Source organism: Anomaloglossus baeobatrachus, chromosome 8 (assembly GCF_048569485.1).
Source record: "Anomaloglossus baeobatrachus isolate aAnoBae1 chromosome 8, aAnoBae1.hap1, whole genome shotgun sequence".
Lineage (NCBI taxonomy): Eukaryota > Metazoa > Chordata > Amphibia > Anura > Aromobatidae > Anomaloglossus > Anomaloglossus baeobatrachus.
The window spans coordinates 234,401,967-234,421,148 of record NC_134360.1 but is presented as its reverse complement, the minus strand read 5'-3'; the positions used below and the strand labels follow the sequence as shown (position 1 = coordinate 234,421,148).

Here is a 19,182-nt window from a genome sequence, read left to right as displayed (position 1 = left end):
AGAAAATCTCCTTGAGACATTGAGGCTATGACGGAGCGTAGGGATTCCATCCGGAACCTCCTGACTTTTACGTGTCTGTTGAGCAACTTTAGATCCAGGACGGGTCGATACGATCCGTCCTTTTTTGGGACCACAAACAGATTGGAGTAAAAACCGTGACCTTGTTCCTGAAGAGGGACGGAGGTCACCCCTCCTTCCGCCTTTAGAGCGGCCACCGCCTGCAACAGAGCATCGGCTCGGTCTGGTGGTGGAGAAGTTCTGAAGAAACGAGTTGGCGGACGAGAACTGAACTCTATCCTGTACCCGTGAGACAGAATATCCCTCACCCAACGGTCTTTGACGCGTGACAGCCAAAGTGGGAAAGCCTCCCACCGACCGCGGGTGTGGGAATCGGAGACCGCAAGTCAGGAGGACGCCGTCTTGGCAACGGTTCCTCCGGCTGTCCTTTTTGGGCGTGACTGAGACCTCCAAGAATCTGAGCGTCTCTGGTCTTTTTGAGTCTTTTTTGACGAGGCGAATTGGGACCTGCCCGGTCCTCGAAAGGACCGATAACCAGACTGACCCTTCCTCTGTTGGGGTTTGTTTTGTCTGTGTTGCGGTAAGGATGAGTCCTTACCCTTGGAGTGTTTGATGATTTCATCCAAACGCTCTCCAAACAATCGGTCACGAGAAAAAGGCAAATTGGTTAAGCACTTCTTGGAATGAGAATCTGCTTTCCAATGTCTCAACCACAGGGCCCTACGCAAAACAACAGAGTTGGCTGACGCCACTGCCGTGCGGCTTGTAGCGTCAAGAACAGCATTAATCGCGTACGACGCGAATGCCGCCATTTGCGAGGTCAATGGTGCTACCTGCGGGGCAAATGCACGTGTGACAGAGTCGACTCGCGCAAGCCCGGCTGAGATAGCTTGGAGTGCCCATACGGCCGCAAAAGAAGGCGCTAATGACGCTCCAATCGCTTCATAGATGGATTTCAGCCAGAGCTCCATCTGCCTGTCAGTGGCATCTTTTAAGTGCCGCTCCATCTTCAACTGCAACCAAGGATCTAGCTGCAAGCCTGGAAATTGGAGGATCCACTTTTGGACACTGGGTCCAACCCTTGACTACCTCAGGGGGAAAAGGGTAGCGTGTATCTTTAAGCCGTTTAGGAAAACGCCTTTCAGGATAAGCGTGGGGTTTCTGGATTGCGTCTCTAAAGTCAGCGTGGTCCAGAAAAGTGCTTAATGTACGCTTAGGGTATCTGAAATGGATTCTCTCGTGCTGCGAAGCTGACTCCTCTACAAGAGGAGCTGGTGGGGAAATATTTAACATCTTATTGATGTTAAATATAAGATCATTAACTATGGCGTCACCATCTGGTGTATCTAGATTGAGAGCGGTCCCAGGATCAGAATCCTGATCAGTTACGTCCGCCTCATCACCCATAGATTCATCTCGCTGGGACCCTGACCATTGAGATGAATGTGAAGGCCCGTCATAGCGAGCCCGCTTAGGCTGCCCGGGGCCATCGTCCGAGTCAGAGTCTTCACCCTGAGGTGTATATGCCCGTCCCGGAGCTTGGAGCTGAGGGGGACCAGGGGGCAATGATTGCACAGTGTCCGTGGCCTGAAGTACAGGCCTAGCTCGCAATGTGTCAAGAATTTGTGACATAGTGAGAGACATTCTGTCAGCAAAAGCTGCAAACTCAGTTCCTGTCACCTGGACAGCATTCACAGGTGGTACACCCTGGGTCACGTCCAGCAGAGGTCCCGACTGTGCAAGCGCCGCAGGGGCCGAGCACTGCACACAATGGGGGTCCGTGGAGCCTGCCGGTAGAAAAGTCCCACATGCGGTGCAGGAAGCATATAATGTCTGTGCCTTGGCACCCTTGCGTTTTACGGACGACATGCTGCTGGCTCTCTGCAATGTGAGAGAGTCTATAGCCAAAGGGCGACCAGCGCTATGTAATACCAAGTATTTGTAGAAACAAAATACTAAGAATACTACTGGCACAAGAGGGGGTGAGCCCTGAGGGCTGCTTACCGCCCGCTGAATAGCGGGTAAGAGGCGCAGAATTCCTTGTCTGGGTCTCCCCGGCTCCCCTCTGCAGCTCAGCGTGTCAGCAGGAATGGCTGCCGGCGTCTGTGGAGAGGGGCGGTCCGTGGGAGTTCCCAAACAAAAGTGCGGGAAACAGTGTCCCCTCTGTGCCGATTGTGAGGGCTGGAGTATGTAAAAACGACTCCAGCCCTCGGTGCTGATGCACTGGCCAGCGTCCCGCCCCTCTCCTGACTGGCAGGTCTGGGGGCGGGAACGAACGGAAGCAGGCCGCAAAAGCCGGGGACTCGAGTTATCAGCGCGGCCGCCGTAAAAGCGCGGGCCGCGCTGAAGTCCCCGGCGCACCACAAGTGCCAGCCGCGCCGCAGTCCCAGCGGCCGGCGTGACCGATTCCCCGAAGTGGCCAGCGTCCCGCCCCTCTCCTGACTGGCAGGTCTGGGGGCGGGAACGAACGGAAGCAGGCCGCAAAAGCCGGGGACTCGAGTTATCAGCGCGGCCGCCGTAAAAGCGCGGGCCGCGCTGAAGTCCCCGGCGCACCACAAGTGCCAGCCGCGCCGCAGTCCCAGCGGCCGGCGCGACCGATTCCCAGAAGTGTGCCTGCTTCAGCGAAGCTGAATGAGGCCATGGCACAAGCGCCGTAGCGCTGATGTCCCCCGGCGCACTACAACACCCAGCATGCTGCGGTGTGAGCGCCAAATGCACGGGGACACAGAGTACCTTGAGGAAGCAGGGCCATGTCCCTGATGTACTCCGCTCCATCCAGCATCTTCTCCAGGGGCTGTAGATGGAGCACGGTCTCAGTGCCTGGAGACCAGTAAATCCCACTTCACCCAGAGCCCTGTAAAAAGGGATGGGGAAGGAATCAGCATGTGGGCTCCTGCCGCCGTACCCGCAATGGGTACCTCAACCTTACAAACACCTCCGACATACAGTGGGGTGAGAAGGGAGCATGCTGGGAGCCCTGTATGGGCCCTCTTTTCTTCCATCCGACATAGTCAGCAGCTGCTGCTGACTAAAAACAATGGAGCTATGCGTGCGTGTCTGACCTCCTGCGCACAAAGCTAAAACTGAGGAATCCGTACTCCTACGGGAGGGTGTATAGCCAGAAGGGGAGGGGCCTTACACTTTTAAGTGTAGTTCTTTGTGCGGCCTCCAGAGGCAGTAGCTATACACCCACTGTCTGGGTCTCCCAATTAGGAGCGAAAAAGAAAGAGCCACTCCTTGGCTAGGTCCTTCCCGGAGGGATATCTGGCTATTTTCCGTGTCGAATCTTCTAAAAGAGGCTCCACAGACCTTTTTTTGATTTATATAGTGTTCAGGAAGACAGTACTATCTTTGCCTGTATAATGTAGAGGGAGGCAGTACTATCTGTGCCTATATAATATAGAGGGAGGCAGTACTATCTATGCCTATATAGTGTACAGGGAAGCAATACTATCTATGCCTATATAGTGTAAAGGGAGGCAGCACAGATACTACTTCCTCCCCGTCTCTCCCTGAACATGATGAATGCAAATAGTACAACCTCCCTGTACATTATATAGGCACAGATAGTACTGCCTCCCTGTCTCTCCCTGAACATGATGAATGCACATAGTACAGCCTGTCTGTACATTATATAGGCACAGATAGTACTGCCTCCCTGTCTCTCCCTGAACATGATGAATGCACATAGTACAGCCTGTCTGTACATTATATAGGCACAGATAGTACTGCCTCCCTGTCTCTCCCTGAACATGATGAATGCACATAGTACAGCCTGTCTGTACATTATATAGGCACAAATAGTACTGCCTCCCCCTGAACATGATGAATGCACACAGTACAGCCTCCCTGTACACGGTGTAGGTACAGATAGTACAACCTTGCTGTCTTGCTAAATAAATGTATTCACAGAAAGTACCATCTTCCTGTATTCATATCTGAATAAAGTTGTCAGAGTACAGCATTCTTGTATCTATACTTAAATAGTATAGACTCAGATAGTACTGCCTCCCTGTCTCTCTATAAGAATTATGTACTCACATATAGTACTGTATCACTACATAAATGATCCCAGACTGCCTCCCTATCCATATAAATGGTGCAGGGGGAGCGAACAGTCTTCCTGTCTCCCTATATAAATTATGTAGGTTCAGATACAACCTCACTGTCTAAATGATACAGGGGATAGTACTGCCTTATCTCCCTATATAAAAAGGAGGTTGGCACAGATAGTACTGCCTTTCTGTCTCTATTGAAATGAAGAAGTAGGCACGGATATATAGCGAAAAGGAGGCAATACTAAGTGATGTAGGAATAGATTGTGCTGCCTTCTTGTCTCCCTATATAACGGTCATAGGCACAGATAGTACTGTCACCCTGTCTCTCTATAAAGATAATACAGGTACAGTGGGTTTATCCATTTAATGACCGGAATCCTATAGACATCATTAGTATTGTGTGGACCCCTGTTACCTCCAGCCGGTGGGATATTTCCGCCAGTTTGGTTATTGCTGGTTCTTTGTAAACAAACTCTTGTTCGTCTAAGTCTCCAAATCTGGTTCCGTAAAACCCCACACGAAAATACGTCCCAAACATTCTCTTCATGTCCTGAGGAGAGGAGAGCGGCTAAATGATCACAAGGGTAATGATCGGCAGAAAGAAATCACCAATACACAACATTAAGACTCTGCTCCACTTCTCGTGCGCGGATCGTCAGGTACATACCGTCATATGCTTCAGAGCTGCATTCACAATTCTGTCTTTCAGATAGACACTGAAAGTATTCGGATGCATTGTGAAAGCTGAAGTGGTTTCTGCATCAGACTACTGAAAACTGTCCGGCATAATCGCTGCGTCTCCCACAATGCATTGCAGCAGAGCATTATCGGTGCAGACACTGAACCAGCAGGAAAAGACACGACAGCAGAATGCAGCTCTGAATGCAGAAAGGAATATGATCCCACTCCAGGCCGATGCAAGGTGACCAAAGAACATCATCAAGGCGACCCCTGATCACATTTGGCAACGATACCGCGTTTTTGTCCAAATTCAAAGCAAAAAAGATGCATTTTCCCCAGGATTTTGCAAAAAATGCTCCGTTCTGCTGCACTTAGGCAGCAAAAATGGAGCCAAGATTCAAGTGCACTCACTAAATGCTGCATCTCACTCAATCAGCTGGTTCAACGATAACTTTTACTGAAAGGGTATGAATACTTTTGCAAACCTGTTTTTATAGCTCCAATGGGCTAAGACATTCTGTATATATCATGCATACATCGAAAAATGCAAACAATGAAATAAAGACACTTTGCAATTCCTAAATCTTCCCGTTTTGTGTATACAGCTTCTATGCATTGCCATGGTTACAGGCAACAAACAAAATCTGTGCGGTCTGATCCTGCAGTCACGTAGTGCTCCCTTTAAGACAAGGGTAAGAATAAGCCAGGACTGTGAGATTAGTCTACACACGGGGTTTGTTTGTAGCCTGTAACTATGGAGACCTATCGGTTTGCATATAAGCTGTATTCATGAAACGGGAAGAGATAGAAGACTTTGCAAAGTTTTTGTTTTACATTTTTGGGTGCATTTGAGCATTAAATACGCTATTTGCAAAAGTATGCACACCGTTTAGTGCAAATAATCACTAAACGGCTAGGGTATTGCTGACCCTTACCGTCTAGTGATTATTTGCACTAAAAGGGTGTGCATACTTTTGCAAATAGCATTTTTAATGCCTGACAGCCTCCATTCTACACAGTGGTGCCACTAGCTGTTGCAGAACTACAACTCCCAGCATGTTCTGCCAGCTTAGAGCCTGATGTGAGGGCCTAGACCTGGGGATGACCAGATATCTCTACAGTGTGTGTGTGTGTGTGGCCAATGTGAAGACTATACGGGACCGGTGCAGACGGCGCGCACAGCAGCACAGAGGATTACAGGAAACTAAAGCGCTGATTAACCTATTATTTTCCAGAGGGGGGGAAAAAATAATAGGGCGGCATGAGAGAGGAGATTACACCGCAGAGCCGTTAACAGAGCTGAGAGATAGCGCACAGCCACCATATGGTTATATAACGCACGGTGAACCCCTCTCGTCAGTGCTGCGGGGGGATCGGAGGGGGGAGGGGATCATTCACATCATCACAGAGGGAAACGCAGCGCCAGCCGGGTCCGTCCTTACACCCACCATAGAAAACTGTAAGTGGGAAAAGTTACAGTTCACTAAAAGGGTGGAAATTATTATTATTTATTATTATTATTTTTTAAAGTTAAATCCAATTCAAAACAAAAATTAAAAAAAATATATATAAAATAAAAAAAATAATCACAAAAAAACACCCCGGTAATCTGGCGCATTAAGGGTGAATCGTTATTTATTTTTTCTCTTGGCTGAAGTTAAATGAGACAAAACTAAATATCCACGAGATGGAACTTACCACAACAGACAAGAGTAAAAAGTGGGGAGAGAAGGGTCAGCGACCGGGGAAGACAGTGGGTGAAGGGCGGGGGAGGGGTGGGGAGAAAAAAAAAAGAAAATATTTTAATTAGGGTTCGTCAAAAAACTAACATGGAGAAAAACAAAATATTCAACTGGAAAATGTACAAATGCAATGATAGGGATGAGGTGCCGGGGAAGGAGGGCGATGCACAGGCCAGCGGGGTTAGGATGGAGAGGAAAGGGTTAAATACAAGCCACATGCACGACCAGCGAAGATAAGCGATCGGTGCCTGACGAAACGTTGTGGAACTACAAGTGCCAGCAAGTACGTAGGGTCCACAACTGCTGAGCAAGACACCGATCCCGAACCTTTCAGATAAAGCAATTGTAAGGTGACGATGAATGGATGGCGGCATGCAGGAGCAAAAACACGGGAGGACAGCAAATTCAGGGGTCGATTTAGCTAAACTCAGGGCAGGCCGAAAAAATCTGCCTGAAAGGAAGTAATGGCCCAAAGAGTAACAATAAAATAAACAACATTTGGTGCAAATCGTCTGTACACGCTAAAATCTGATTGTATGCATTAAAATTCCATATCAGATTATAAAGACATTACATCCTGTATTATACTCCAGAGCTGCACTCACTATTCTGCTGGTGCAGTCACTGTGTACATATATTACTTATCCAGTACTGATCCTGAGTTACCTCCTGTATTATACTCCAGAGCTGCACTCACTATTCTGCTGGTGCAGTCACTGTGTACATATATTACATTACTTATCCTGTACTGATCCTGAGTTACATCCTGTATAATACTCCAGAGCTGCACTCACTATTCTGCTGGTGCAGTCACTTTGTACATACATTACTTATCCAGTACTGATCCTGAGTTACCTCCTGTATTATACTCCAGAGCTGCACTCACTATTCTGCTGGTGCAGTCACTGTGTACATATATTACATTACTTATCCTGTACTGATCCTGAGTTACATCCTGTATAATACTCCAGAGCTGCACTCACTATTCTGCTGGTGCAGTCACTTTGTACATACATTACTTATCCTGTACTGATCCTGAGTTACATCCAGTATAATACTCCAGAGCTGCACTCACTGCTGATGCACTCACTCTGTATATACATTACATTACTTATCCTGCACTGATCCTGAGTTACCTCCTGTGTTATACTCCAGAGCTGCACTCACTATTCTGCTGGTGCAGTCACTGTGTACATACATTACATTACTGATCCTGTACTGATCCTGAGTTACATCCTGTATTATACTCCAGAGCTGCACTCACTATTTTACTGGTGCAGTCACGGTGTACGTACATTACATAATAAGAGAAAAGACCTCGCATCACCTTGCATAGGTGCTCCGGAGAAAAAAAGAGTCAATGGAAATAGATAACTCCGGCACACTATACGTTTCCCAGGGGGTTAGAGAAAACACACACGTAATTGATTTCAAATCCTTTTATTCAATGTGCAAAAAAAGTGAAGAAAGTGCTGTACAAAACAGAGAGTCCGCCAGGTAACAACGTTTCTGCCAAAGGCCTTCTTCAGGTCGGACAGACTGAGTAAAATATTACATATGTTACAAAAACAAAACAAAAGGACATCCATCAATATGGTTAAACAGATATACATGACATATCAATATGGTACAGTACGAGAAGCATAAACAAGTTCCGAGGAGGTAACAGCAGAGAATCAAAGGTTCAGGACATTATAGGTATCGGGAAGATTTAGGGAGATCTATATCCCAAGAGGAGCAACCATAACTCTGTATTATATAGGTCTATGCAGTGGATTCGTGATTAGTAGGTGGTAAGCAGTGCAAAAATTGTAAAAAGGAGAGGCACAGAGGGCGGGAGAGCTCACCTAGAATCAACCGGAAACAACGGTAAGTGGAGACGTAGGGTACATATATGCGCTATCGACCTGTTCTAGAAAAGGTCAGTCAGAAACTGTATGTGGAATACCACGGATTAGAACAATGGAGGTAGATGCTGTAGAGACGTACCGTAAAAGTGTGCACAGTCACAGACAGAGTAGATGGTAGCAAATGGAAACAACTCGTATGAGGATGCGGTGGATACAATATTTGGCTCTGCAGGGAAAAGAGAATATTCCAATAGAAGTATGATAATAATAGGTGGTGTGTTACAGACGGTATAGGGAGGATACCGACTAGTGAAGGGGGGATCCAAACATCAAATCAAACATGGGTCTCTGCTGTAACTGGAGGCCGTGCGCAAGAGAGTGGGAAACCCAGGACCGTGGGAGCTGGTATATACAAGAAGAATCAGGTGTGTACGAATTATTAATGTTTACAAGAGAAATGTTGGGGACAAAGAATAAAAAGAAATGGTAATTTATCTCAATAGACATGCACAGTCCTAATGCGGATACTTCCCTTTATCTCCCTATCCTCATCTATTTTCTATTTCTCACATTGTCTATTTTATCCCTGGACCATACAGCGTCCCCTTTATCTCATGGTTCTGAAAAACGACCTCAGGTAAATCACACTGGATCTCCCTCTATACGCTTCATCTCATTCTGAATCATCCATATTCTCATTTTTTTCATCTTTTCCTCTATTCATGGAACAGCCACAGTTTCACTATGAACTACGACCTATACACCCTATACAGGGTTAGACCGCATTAGGACTGTGCATGTCTATTGAGATAAATTACCATTTCTTTTTATTCTTTGTCCCCAACATTTCTCTTGTAAACATTAATAATTCGTACACACCTGATTCTTCTTGTATATACCAGCTCCCACGGTCCTGGGTTTCCCACTCTCTTGCGCACGGCCTCCAGTTACAGCAGAGACCCATGTTTGATTTGATGTTTGGATCCCCCCCTTCACTAGTCGGTATCCTCCCTATACCGTCTGTAACACACCTACTATTATTATCATACTTCTATTGGAACATTCTCTTTTCCCTGCAGAGCCAAATATTGTATCCACCGCATCCTCATACGAGTTGTTTCCATTTGCTACCATCTACTCTGTCTGTGTCTGTGCACACTTTTACGGTATGTCTCTACAGCATCTACCTCCATTGTTCTAATACGTGGTATTCCACATACAGTTTTTGACTGACCTTTTCTAGAACAGGTCGATAGCGCATATATGTACCCTACGTCTCCACTTACCGTTGTTTCCGGTTGATTCTAGGTGAGCTCTCCCGCCCCCTGTGCCTCTCCTTTTTACAATTTTTGCACTGCTTACCACCTACTAATCACGAATCCACTGCATAGACCTATATAATACAGAGTTATGGTTGCTCCTCTTGGGATATAGATCTCCCTAAATCTTCCCGATACCTATAATGTCCTGTACCTTTGATTCTCTGCTGTTACCTCCTCGGAACTTGTTTATGCTTCTCGTACTGTACCATATTGATATGTCATGTATATCTGTTTAACCATATTGATGGATGTCCTTTTGTTTTGTTTTTGTAACATATGTAATATTTTACTCAGTCTGTCTGACCTGAAGAAGGCCTTTGGCAGAAACGTTGTTACCTGGCGGACTCTCTGTTTTGTACAGCACTTTCTTCACTTTTTTTGCACATCGAATAAAAGAAAAGGATTTGAAATCAATTACGTGCGTGTTTTCTCTAACCCCCTGGGAAACATATAGTGTGGCGGAGTTATTTATCTCCATTGTACATTACATTAATGATCCTGTACTGATCCTGAGTTACATCCTGCATTATAACCCAGAGCTGCACTCACTATTCTGCTGGTGCAGTCACTGTGTACATACATTACATTACTGATCCTGAGTTACCTCCTGTATTATACTCCAGAGCTGCGCTCACTATTCTGCTGGTGCAGTCACTGTGTAAATACATTACATTACTGATCCTGTACTGATCCTGAGTTACATCCTGTATTATACTCCAGAGCTGCACTCACTATTCTGCTGGTGGAGTCACTGTGTACATACATTACATTACTGATCCTGTACTGATCCTGAGTTACATCCTGTATTATACTCCAGAGCTGCACTCACTATTCTGCTGGTGCAGTCACTGTGTACATACATTACATTACTTATCCTGTACTGATCCTGAGTTACCTCCTGTATTATACTCCAGAGCTGCACTCACTATTCTGCTGGTGCAGTCACTGTGTACATACATTACATTACTTATCCTGTACTGATCCTGAGTTACCTCCTGTATTATACTCCAGAGCTGCACTCACTATTCTGCTGGTGCAGTCACTGTGTACATACATTACATTACTTATCCTGTACTGATCCTGAGTTACATCCTGTGTTATACTCCAGAGCTGCACTCACTATTCTGCTGGTGCAGTCACTGTGTACATACATTACATTACTGATCCTGTACTGATCCTGAGTTACATCCTGTATTATACTCCAGAGCTGCACTCACTATTCTGCTGGTGCAGTCACTGTGTACATACATATATATGGGTCTCATCGGCCTGTTCCTTTTTCCTCCGTCCTCCGCACTCAGGTCTTTTATTTCTCCAATGGAAAATAAAATAAAAAAACTTTTCTAAACAGACAAAATAATTTCCACTTTTCTGCACGGCTGCAGACTATGAGCTCTGTGCAGTCGGGTTCCTGCAGACATGGCGCTTTCCTCCATCTGTTTCCCTTTAGCTTCGGTTTTGTGCACACAGTCCCTGTGCAGAGCTATGCATTTTCATGGTTACATGTAAAGTGCATTCTGTAATCTCAGGGTATGGAGAGAGAGATGGCTGCGGGATCAGACTGCACAGCTCCGCAGAGGAGCTTCATACACAAAAATGTAGATGGGGCGTTTTCAAGCAAGAACATTAGTAACTGCTTCATTTTTCATGTTAGATGCAGTGGGACAATAAAAGCCTCCTGCGGGGCCAGGGAGTATTTTTTGGAAATCATGGAGTCCTCGGCCACCCTGTAAATCTAGCACCAAAAACTACACAGGAGACAAAAATAAAGAGTGCTGAATCGACCCCTTGATTTTGGAGGTGCGGGGAGGAGACGGGGGAGGGGATGAGACAGGTGTTGATGGAGAGAGCACTACGTCTGAAGGATGATGAGGGTGGTCACTGATTAGTGTCACGGTGTGGACGTCATGCACTAGGTCTAGCTGGACTTTACCATGACCAGAGGGTGCAATGTGTCTGGTTAATGGTCACAGCACACAGCCCACCGCTAGCACATGTGGGACAAGCATTGCAGAGGGGCTCAGACTATTAGTGGTCTTTACTGACTGCACGTTACCTACCTCCCAGCCAGTACTCTGTGTAACAAGGAGATAAAAAACAGCGTCAGCAGTGCACACTCACAGGTGGAGGCCACCGCCGCCGGACTACAACTCCCAGCATGCAGCCACCAACTGAGGTCATGTTGCCAAGGCTCAAGCAATGCATTCTGGGAGTTATAGTGCAGCGTCACAGACGGGTGAGCGGCGGCGGCCTCCTCTCACCCTGCGCCAAAAAAAAGAGACATCATACCACAGGTCAGTGCAAAAAGGAAAAATCCCAAGTGCAGAGATGTGTTACTAGTATTTTATCTGGTCGTCTTCTTTGCAGATAATCTGCCAAACATGTGAGATAGATAGATAGATAGAAGGATAGATAGATAGAGGGATAGATAGAGGGATAGATAGAGGGATAGATAGATAGATAAATAGAAGGATAGAAGAATAGATAGATGGATAGATAGATGGAGGTATAGATAGATAGGATAGATCGATAAAGATAATAAAGATAGAAGGATAGATAGATAGATAGAAGGAAAGATAGATAGATAGAGGGATAGATAGATAGAATAGATAGATGGAGGGTTAGATAGATGGAGGTATAGATAGATAGAGGGATAGAGAGATAAGATAGATAGATAGAAGGATAGATCGATAAAGATAATAGAAATAGAAGGATAGATAGATAGATACATACATAATAAAGGGATAGACAGATAAGTAGATAGATAAAAGGATAGATAAAGAGGATAGACAGACAGATGAATAGATAGGAAGGAGAGCTGGACGGAAGGAGAGCTGGACGGAAGGAGAGCTGGACGGAAGGAGAGCTGGACGGAAGGAGAGCTGGACGGAAGGAGAGCTGGACGGAAGGAGAGCTGGACGGAAGGAGAGCTGGACGGAAGGAGAGCTGGACGGAAGGAGAGCTGGGCGGAAGGAGAGCTGGGCGGAAGGAGAGCTGGGCGGAAGGAGAGCTGGACGGAAGGAGAGCTGGACGGAAGGAGAGCTGGGCGGAAGGAGAGCTGGGCGGAAGGAGAGCTGGGCGGAAGGAGAGCTGGGCGGAAGGAGAGCTGGGCGGAAGGAGAGCTGGGCGGAAGGAGAGCTGGGCGGAAGGAGAGCTGGGCAGAAGGAGAGCTGGGCAGAAGGAGAGCTGGACAGAAGGAGAGCTGGACAGAAGGAGAGCTGGACAGAAGGAGAGCTGGACAGAAGGAGAGCTGGACAGAAGGAGAGCTGGACAGAAGGAGAGCTGGACAGAAGGAGAGCTGGACAGAAGGAGAGCTGGACAGAAGGAGAGCTGGGCGGAAGGAGAGCTGGGCGGAAGGAGAGCTGGGCGGAAGGAGAGCTGGGCGGAAGGAGAGCTGGGCGGAAGGAGAGCTGGGCGGAAGGAGAGCTGGGCGGAAGGAGAGCTGGGCGGAAGGAGAGCTGGGCGGAAGGAGAGCTGGGCGGAAGGAGAGCTGGGCGGAAGGAGAGCTGGGCGGAAGGAGAGCTGGACGGAAGGAGAGCTGGACGGAAGGAGAGCTGGGCGGAAGGAGAGCTGGGCGGAAGGAGAGCTGGGCGGAAGGAGAGCTGGACGGAAGGAGAGCTGGACGGAAGGAGAGCTGGACGGAAGGAGAGCTGGGCGGAAGGAGAGCTGGGCAGAAGGAGAGCTGGGAAGAAGGATAGCTGGGCAGAAGGAGAGCTGGAAAGAAGGATAGCTGGGCAGAAGGATAGCTGGGCAGAAGGAGAGCTGGACGGAAGGAGAGCTGGGCGGAAGGAGAGCTGGGCGGAAGGAGAGCTGGGCGGAAGGAGAGCTGGGCGGAAGGAGAGCTGGGCGGAAGGAGAGCTGGGCGGAAGGAGAGCTGGACGGAAGGAGAGCTGGACGGAAGGAGAGCTGGACGGAAGGAGAGCTGGACAGAAGGAGAGCTGGACAGAAGGAGAGCTGGACAGAAGGAGAGCTGGGCAGAAGGAGAGCTGGGCAGAAGGAGAGCTGGGCAGAAGGAGAGCTGGAAAGAAGGATAGCTGGAAAGAAGGATAGCTGGGCAGAAGGAGAGCTGGGCAGAAGGAGAGCTGGGCAGAAGGAGAGCTGGGCAGAAGGAGAGCTGGGCAGAAGGAGAGCTGGACAGAAGGAGAGCTGGACAGAAGGAGAGCTGGACAGAAGGAGAGCTGGACAGAAGGAGAAGAAGGAGAGCTGGACAGAAGGAGAGCTGGGCGGAAGGAGAGCTGGGCGGAAGGAGAGCTGGACGGAAGGAGAGCTGGACGGAAGGAGAGCTGGACGGAAGGAGAGCTGGACGGAAGGAGAGCTGGACGGAAGGAGAGCTGGACAGAAGGAGAGCTGGACAGAAGGAGAGCTGGACAGAAGGAGAGCTGGACAGAAGGAGAGCTGGACAGAAGGAGAGCTGGACAGAAGGAAAGCTGGACAGAAGGAGAGCTGGGCAGAAGGAGAGCTGGGCAGAAGGAGAGCTGGAAAGAAGGATAGCTGGGCAGAAGGAGAGCTGGGCAGAAGGAGAGCTGGGCAGAAGGAGAGCTGGGCAGAAGGAGAGCTGGACAGAAGGAGAGCTGGACAGAAGGAGAGCTGGACAGAAGGAGAAGATGGAGAGCTGGACAGAAGGAGAGCTGGGCAGAAGGAGAGCTGGGCGGAAGGAGAGCTGGGCGGAAGGAGAGCTGGACGGAAGGAGAGCTGGACAGAAGGAGAGCTGGACGGAAGGAGAGCTGGACGGAAGGAGAGCTGGACGGAAGGAGAGCTGGACGGAAGGAGAGCTGGACGGAAGGAGAGCTGGACGGAAGGAGAGCTGGACGGAAGGAGAGATGGACGGAAGGAGAGCTGGGCAGAAGGAGAGCTGGACAGAAGGAGAGCTGGGCAGAAGGAGAGCTGGGCAGAAGGAGAGCTGGGCAGAAGGAGAGCTGGGCAGAAGGAGAGCTGGACAGAAGGAGAGCTGGACAGAAGGAGAGCTGGACAGAAGGAGAGCTGGACAGAAGGAGAGCTGGACAGAAGGAGAAGAAGGAGAGCTGGGCAGAAGGAGAGCTGGGCGGAAGGAGAGCTGGGCGGAAGGAGAGCTAGGCGGAAGGAGAGCTGGACAGAAGGAGAGCTGGACAGAAGGAGAGCTGGGCAGAAGGAGAGCTGGGCAGAAGGAGAGCTGGGCAGAAGGAGAGCTGGGCAGAAGAAGAGTTGGGCAGAAGGAGAGCTGGACAGAAGAAGAGTTGGGCAGAAGGAGAGCTGGACAGAAGGAGAGCTGGACAGAAGGAGAGCTGGGCGGAAGGAGAGCTGGGCGGAAGGAGAGCTGGGCGGAAGGAGAGCTGGGCGGAAGGAGAGCTGGGCGGAAGGAGAGCTGGGCGGAAGGAGAGCTGGGCGGAAGGAGAGCTGGGCGGAAGGAGAGCTGGGCGGAAGGAGAGCTGGACAGAAGGAGAGCTGGACAGAAGGAGAGCTGGACAGAAGGAGAGCTGGACAGAAGGAGAGCTGGACAGAAGGAGAAGAAGGAGAGCTGGACAGAAGGAGAGCTGGGCAGAAGGAGAGCTGGGCGGAAGGAGAGCTGGACGGAAGGAGAGCTGGACGGAAGGAGAGCTGGACGGAAGGAGAGCTGGACGGAAGGAGAGCTGGACGGAAGGAGAGCTGGACGGAAGGAGAGCTGGAAGGAGAGCTGGACGGAAGGAGAGCTGGACAGAAGGAGAGCTTGACAGAAGGAGAGCTGGACAGAAGGAGAGCTGGACAGAAGGAGAGCTGGACAGAAGGAGAGCTGGACAGAAGGAGAGCTGGACAGAAGGAGAGCTGGACAGAAGGAGAGCTGGACAGAAGGAGAGCTGGACAGAAGGAGAGCTGGACAGAAGGAGAGCTGGACAGAAGGAGAGCTGGACAGAAGGAGAGCTGGGCAGAAGGAGAGCTGGGCAGAAGGAGAGCTGGGCAGAAGGAGAGATGGAAAGATAGATTAGACAGATGCACTGTGTTCCAGATTATTATGCAGATGCTTATTTCTCTAATTTTCCTATATGATCCCTGCAGATGAGTCCGTACAATGTGCAAATCATCAACTGTTAGAGAATCAATCACATTTTATTGCAGACCTCCCAATAACAACGGGATATTTTTTTTTTTTAAAAAAAACCTAAACTCAAAATGCAATGTTCCAAATTATTATGCACTACAGAGTTTCCAAACATTTTATAGGTTGTAAAGAACTGAAAATGGTCATTTCTTGAATTTACAGAGGTCACAGTTACTGAAATCAGAAGCTTTTCCTATCAAAGCTATCTTATCAGGTTGTGTTACATAGGACCCTTGTGTGAGGTCTCCTTCACAATTCTTGCATGCATGGAATTTGTGAGTTTTTGATGAATTTCTTTGCATGATGTCAGTGTCGCCCCCAGAGCTGCTGTTTGGATGTGATCGGCCTCCCACTCTTCATACATCTTTTGTTTATGGATACTCCAAAGGTTCTCAATAGGGCTGAGGTCAGGGAGGCTGGGGAGTGCACCATGATTTCTCTCATTTCATGCCCATTGTAGCCAATGGCTCCGAGGTTTTCTTTGCAACAGAAGATGGTGCGTTGTCAGCATGAAGATGATTTTTCTTCAGATGGTTCGGTTTTTCTTTTTGGACCAAGGAAGAAAGTGGTGAGTCAGAAACTGTATATACTTTGCCTTCCACACTTTCAGGGACCCTAAAGGGGCTACCAGTTTTTTCCCTATGATTCTGGCTCAAAATATAACTCCGCCACCTCCTTGATGACATCACAGCCTTGTTGGGACATGGTGACCAACCATTCAGGGTTGCACAGCGCTCATCAGTAAAGAAGTTGGTTTCATAACCAGTCTTCATCTATGTCTGTGCCCACTGCAACCGTTTCTTCTTCTCAGCACTGTTTAGGGGCGGCCAATCCGTTTATGCACATCTGCAGCCTCTGGAGGATCCTACACCTTAAGGTTCATGGACTCCGGAGGCTGCAGCAGCTCCAAATACCTGTTTGCTGCTTTCTAATGGTATATTAGCAGCTGCTTTCGTAATCCGATGAATTTGTCTGGAAGTAACCTTCCTCATTATGCTTTTATCTGCACAAACCCATCTATGATGTGTATTTGCCACAAATGTCTTCAGAGTAAGATGATTATGCTTACGTTTTTGTGAAATATCCAATGTTTTCATACATTGTTCAAGGAATTTCACAATTTCGCTCATTTCGGCAGCAGATAGATCCTTTTTCTTTCCCATATTGCTTGAAACCGATGTCTTCGTAATAATATGGAACAGTCTTTAATTTGGTTTTCCTCTTAATTATCCCAAGGTGATTGAGACTGATTTCAGTAATCCAAAGAGCCTGAGACACACGACCATCCGGGAATTTATGGGGAAAGCAAAAAGTGACATCTTTATGACACTTCTATCCAAGTTGCATAATAATTTGGAACAGGGTGTAGCAGGAGAGATGGATGAGACATTGGATACTTTCATTGTGTTTCTTCCCTGCCTCTGATCTATATTCACTCTACAATTATCTGCAGTTTGGTTTCGTCTTTATATTTAGGGCAGAATATCCGGACTTTTCTAAGTGGCGGAGTCTCGGATAATTTATCTATTACGGTATAAGAGACTCCGCTTATGTAGGAGTCGGCAGATGATGGGTGACCGGCTCCGCTGGGTGCATTGCATCTTCTGCTGGAGAAGGTCAGCACTGCAGGGGAGCAGTAACTGAGCGCTGCCTCAGTGTCCTAATCTGTAGACGTTCACTGTCTTACTGTAAATGTCAGCGAGGACGTATGAGACGTCTTCATTTTCAGTAGATATTTTGTATTTAAAGAGGAAATCAGAAAAAGAAATGTGTGTCCTGCAGTACATGCGGTGTGCACTAGAGGGTGCTATGTGACAATTCCTGATGTTTTAGTATTGAGGTCACATGACTACAGGGGCGACTGCGCCGGAACGAAATCGTACAGTTCGGGACGCCGGTCTCGTTACCTGGTGGACGATCTTGCTGAACGCTTCCTGCAGTTTACCGTGAATTCCACACAGCTTCTTGGCGTCCCTGTTGGCTTCATGTATTGGGATGAGGACTTTGTAGACGTCGTTCACGGCCTCGTACATTCCAGCCTGGAGGAGAGTCGTTAATCAGTGAGAATGAGGGAGGGTAAGAATAGAGGTGTGCGGGCTCCTACTGCTGTGACATCATCGCTGCGCTGTGCGCTCTGAGCCAATCAGATGACAGCCTGGTAAGATTAGAGGAGGAGCAGATATCCCCTCAGCTCCTCCTCTCAGCTCCTACAGCTGCAGATTCCCTCTTTCTTTTTGAAAGGGAAGGAGGAGCTGCTCAGGAATTATGAAGACATCTGCTCCTGCAGGTACAAGACCAGAGGAGAAGCCGATGAGGAAGACATCTGTTCCTACTCCTCCGCTCTCACGGAGAAATAGGGACACTGCAGCTGTGAGAACACAGGAGGAGGAGCTGATCAGGAACAAATCTGCTGCTGCTCCTCCCCTCTCATGGAGAAGAGAGACACTGCAGCTGGGAAAGCGGAGGAGGAGCTGCTCAGGAAGATATCTGCTCCTACTCCTCCCCGCTCTCACAGAGAAAGAGGGACACTGCAGCTGTGAAAGGAGGAGCTGATCAGGAAGACATCTGCTCCTACTCCTCCCCGCTCACAGAGAAAAAGGGACACTGCAGCTGTGAGAGGAGGAGCTCATCAGGAAGACATCTGCTCCTACTCCTCCCCGCTCTCACAGAGAAAGAGGGACACTGCAGCTGTGAAAGGAGGAGCTGATCAGGAAGACATCTGCTCCTACTCCTCCCCGCTCACAGAGAGAGGGACACTGCAGCTGTGAGAGGAGGAGCTGATCAGGAAGACATCTGCTCCTACTCCTCCCCGCTCTCACAGAGAGAGGGACACTGCAGCTGTGAGAGGAGGAGCTCATCAGGAAGACATCTGCTCCTACTCCTCCCCGCTCTCACAGAGAGAGGGACACTGCAGCTGTGAGAGGAGGAGCTCATCAGGAAGACATCTGCTCCTACTCCTCCCCGCTCACAGAGAGAGGGACACTGCAGCTGTGAGAGGAGGAGCTCATCAGGAAGACATCTGCTCCTACTCCTCCCCGCTCTCACAGAGAGAGGGACACTGCAGCTGTGAGAGGAGGAGCTGATCAGGAACACATCTGCTCCTGCTCCTACTCCTACCCACTCACAGAGAAAAAGGGACACTGCAGCTGTGAAAGGAGAAGCTGCCGAGGAAGACATCTGCTCCTACTCCTACCCGCTCTCACAGAGAAAAAGGGACACTGCAGCTGTGAAAGGAGAAGCTGCCGAGGAAGGCTTCTGCTCCTACTCATCCCCACTCACAGAAAAATAGAAAAGCTGCAGTTGTGAAAGCTGAGGATCAGCTGCTCCTCCTCCTCCTTTGCTTTCAAGGAGAAAGAGGGACACTGCATCTGTGAGGGCAGAGAAGGAGCAGCTGATCAGGAATCAGGAAGATTTCTGCTCCTCCTCTGCCCTCACAGAGAAAGAGGGAAAGGAGCTGCT

General features: G+C 48.7%; 1 protein-coding gene across 14 annotated transcripts in view; it reads right to left on the bottom strand.

Annotated features, from left to right (window-relative positions):
• DOCK7 (dedicator of cytokinesis 7) overlaps nucleotides 1–19,182 on the bottom strand; it is a 177,487-nt gene that overhangs the window by 13,949 nt on the left and 144,356 nt on the right. For 5 of the 14 annotated variants that reach the window (XM_075320362.1, XM_075320366.1, XM_075320369.1 and 2 more), the window contains 3 exons: nucleotides 17,631–17,762; nucleotides 11,732–11,746; nucleotides 4,492–4,626 (listed from right to left, as the gene is read on the bottom strand). In XM_075320362.1, coding sequence (XP_075176477.1) covers nucleotides 4,492–4,626; nucleotides 11,732–11,746; nucleotides 17,631–17,762 — 282 coding nt within the window. The remainder of the gene's footprint in view (nucleotides 1–4,491; nucleotides 4,627–11,731; nucleotides 11,747–17,630; nucleotides 17,763–19,182) is intronic. The other 9 variants (XM_075320363.1, XM_075320367.1, XM_075320374.1 and 6 more) reach the window with 2 other exon arrangements.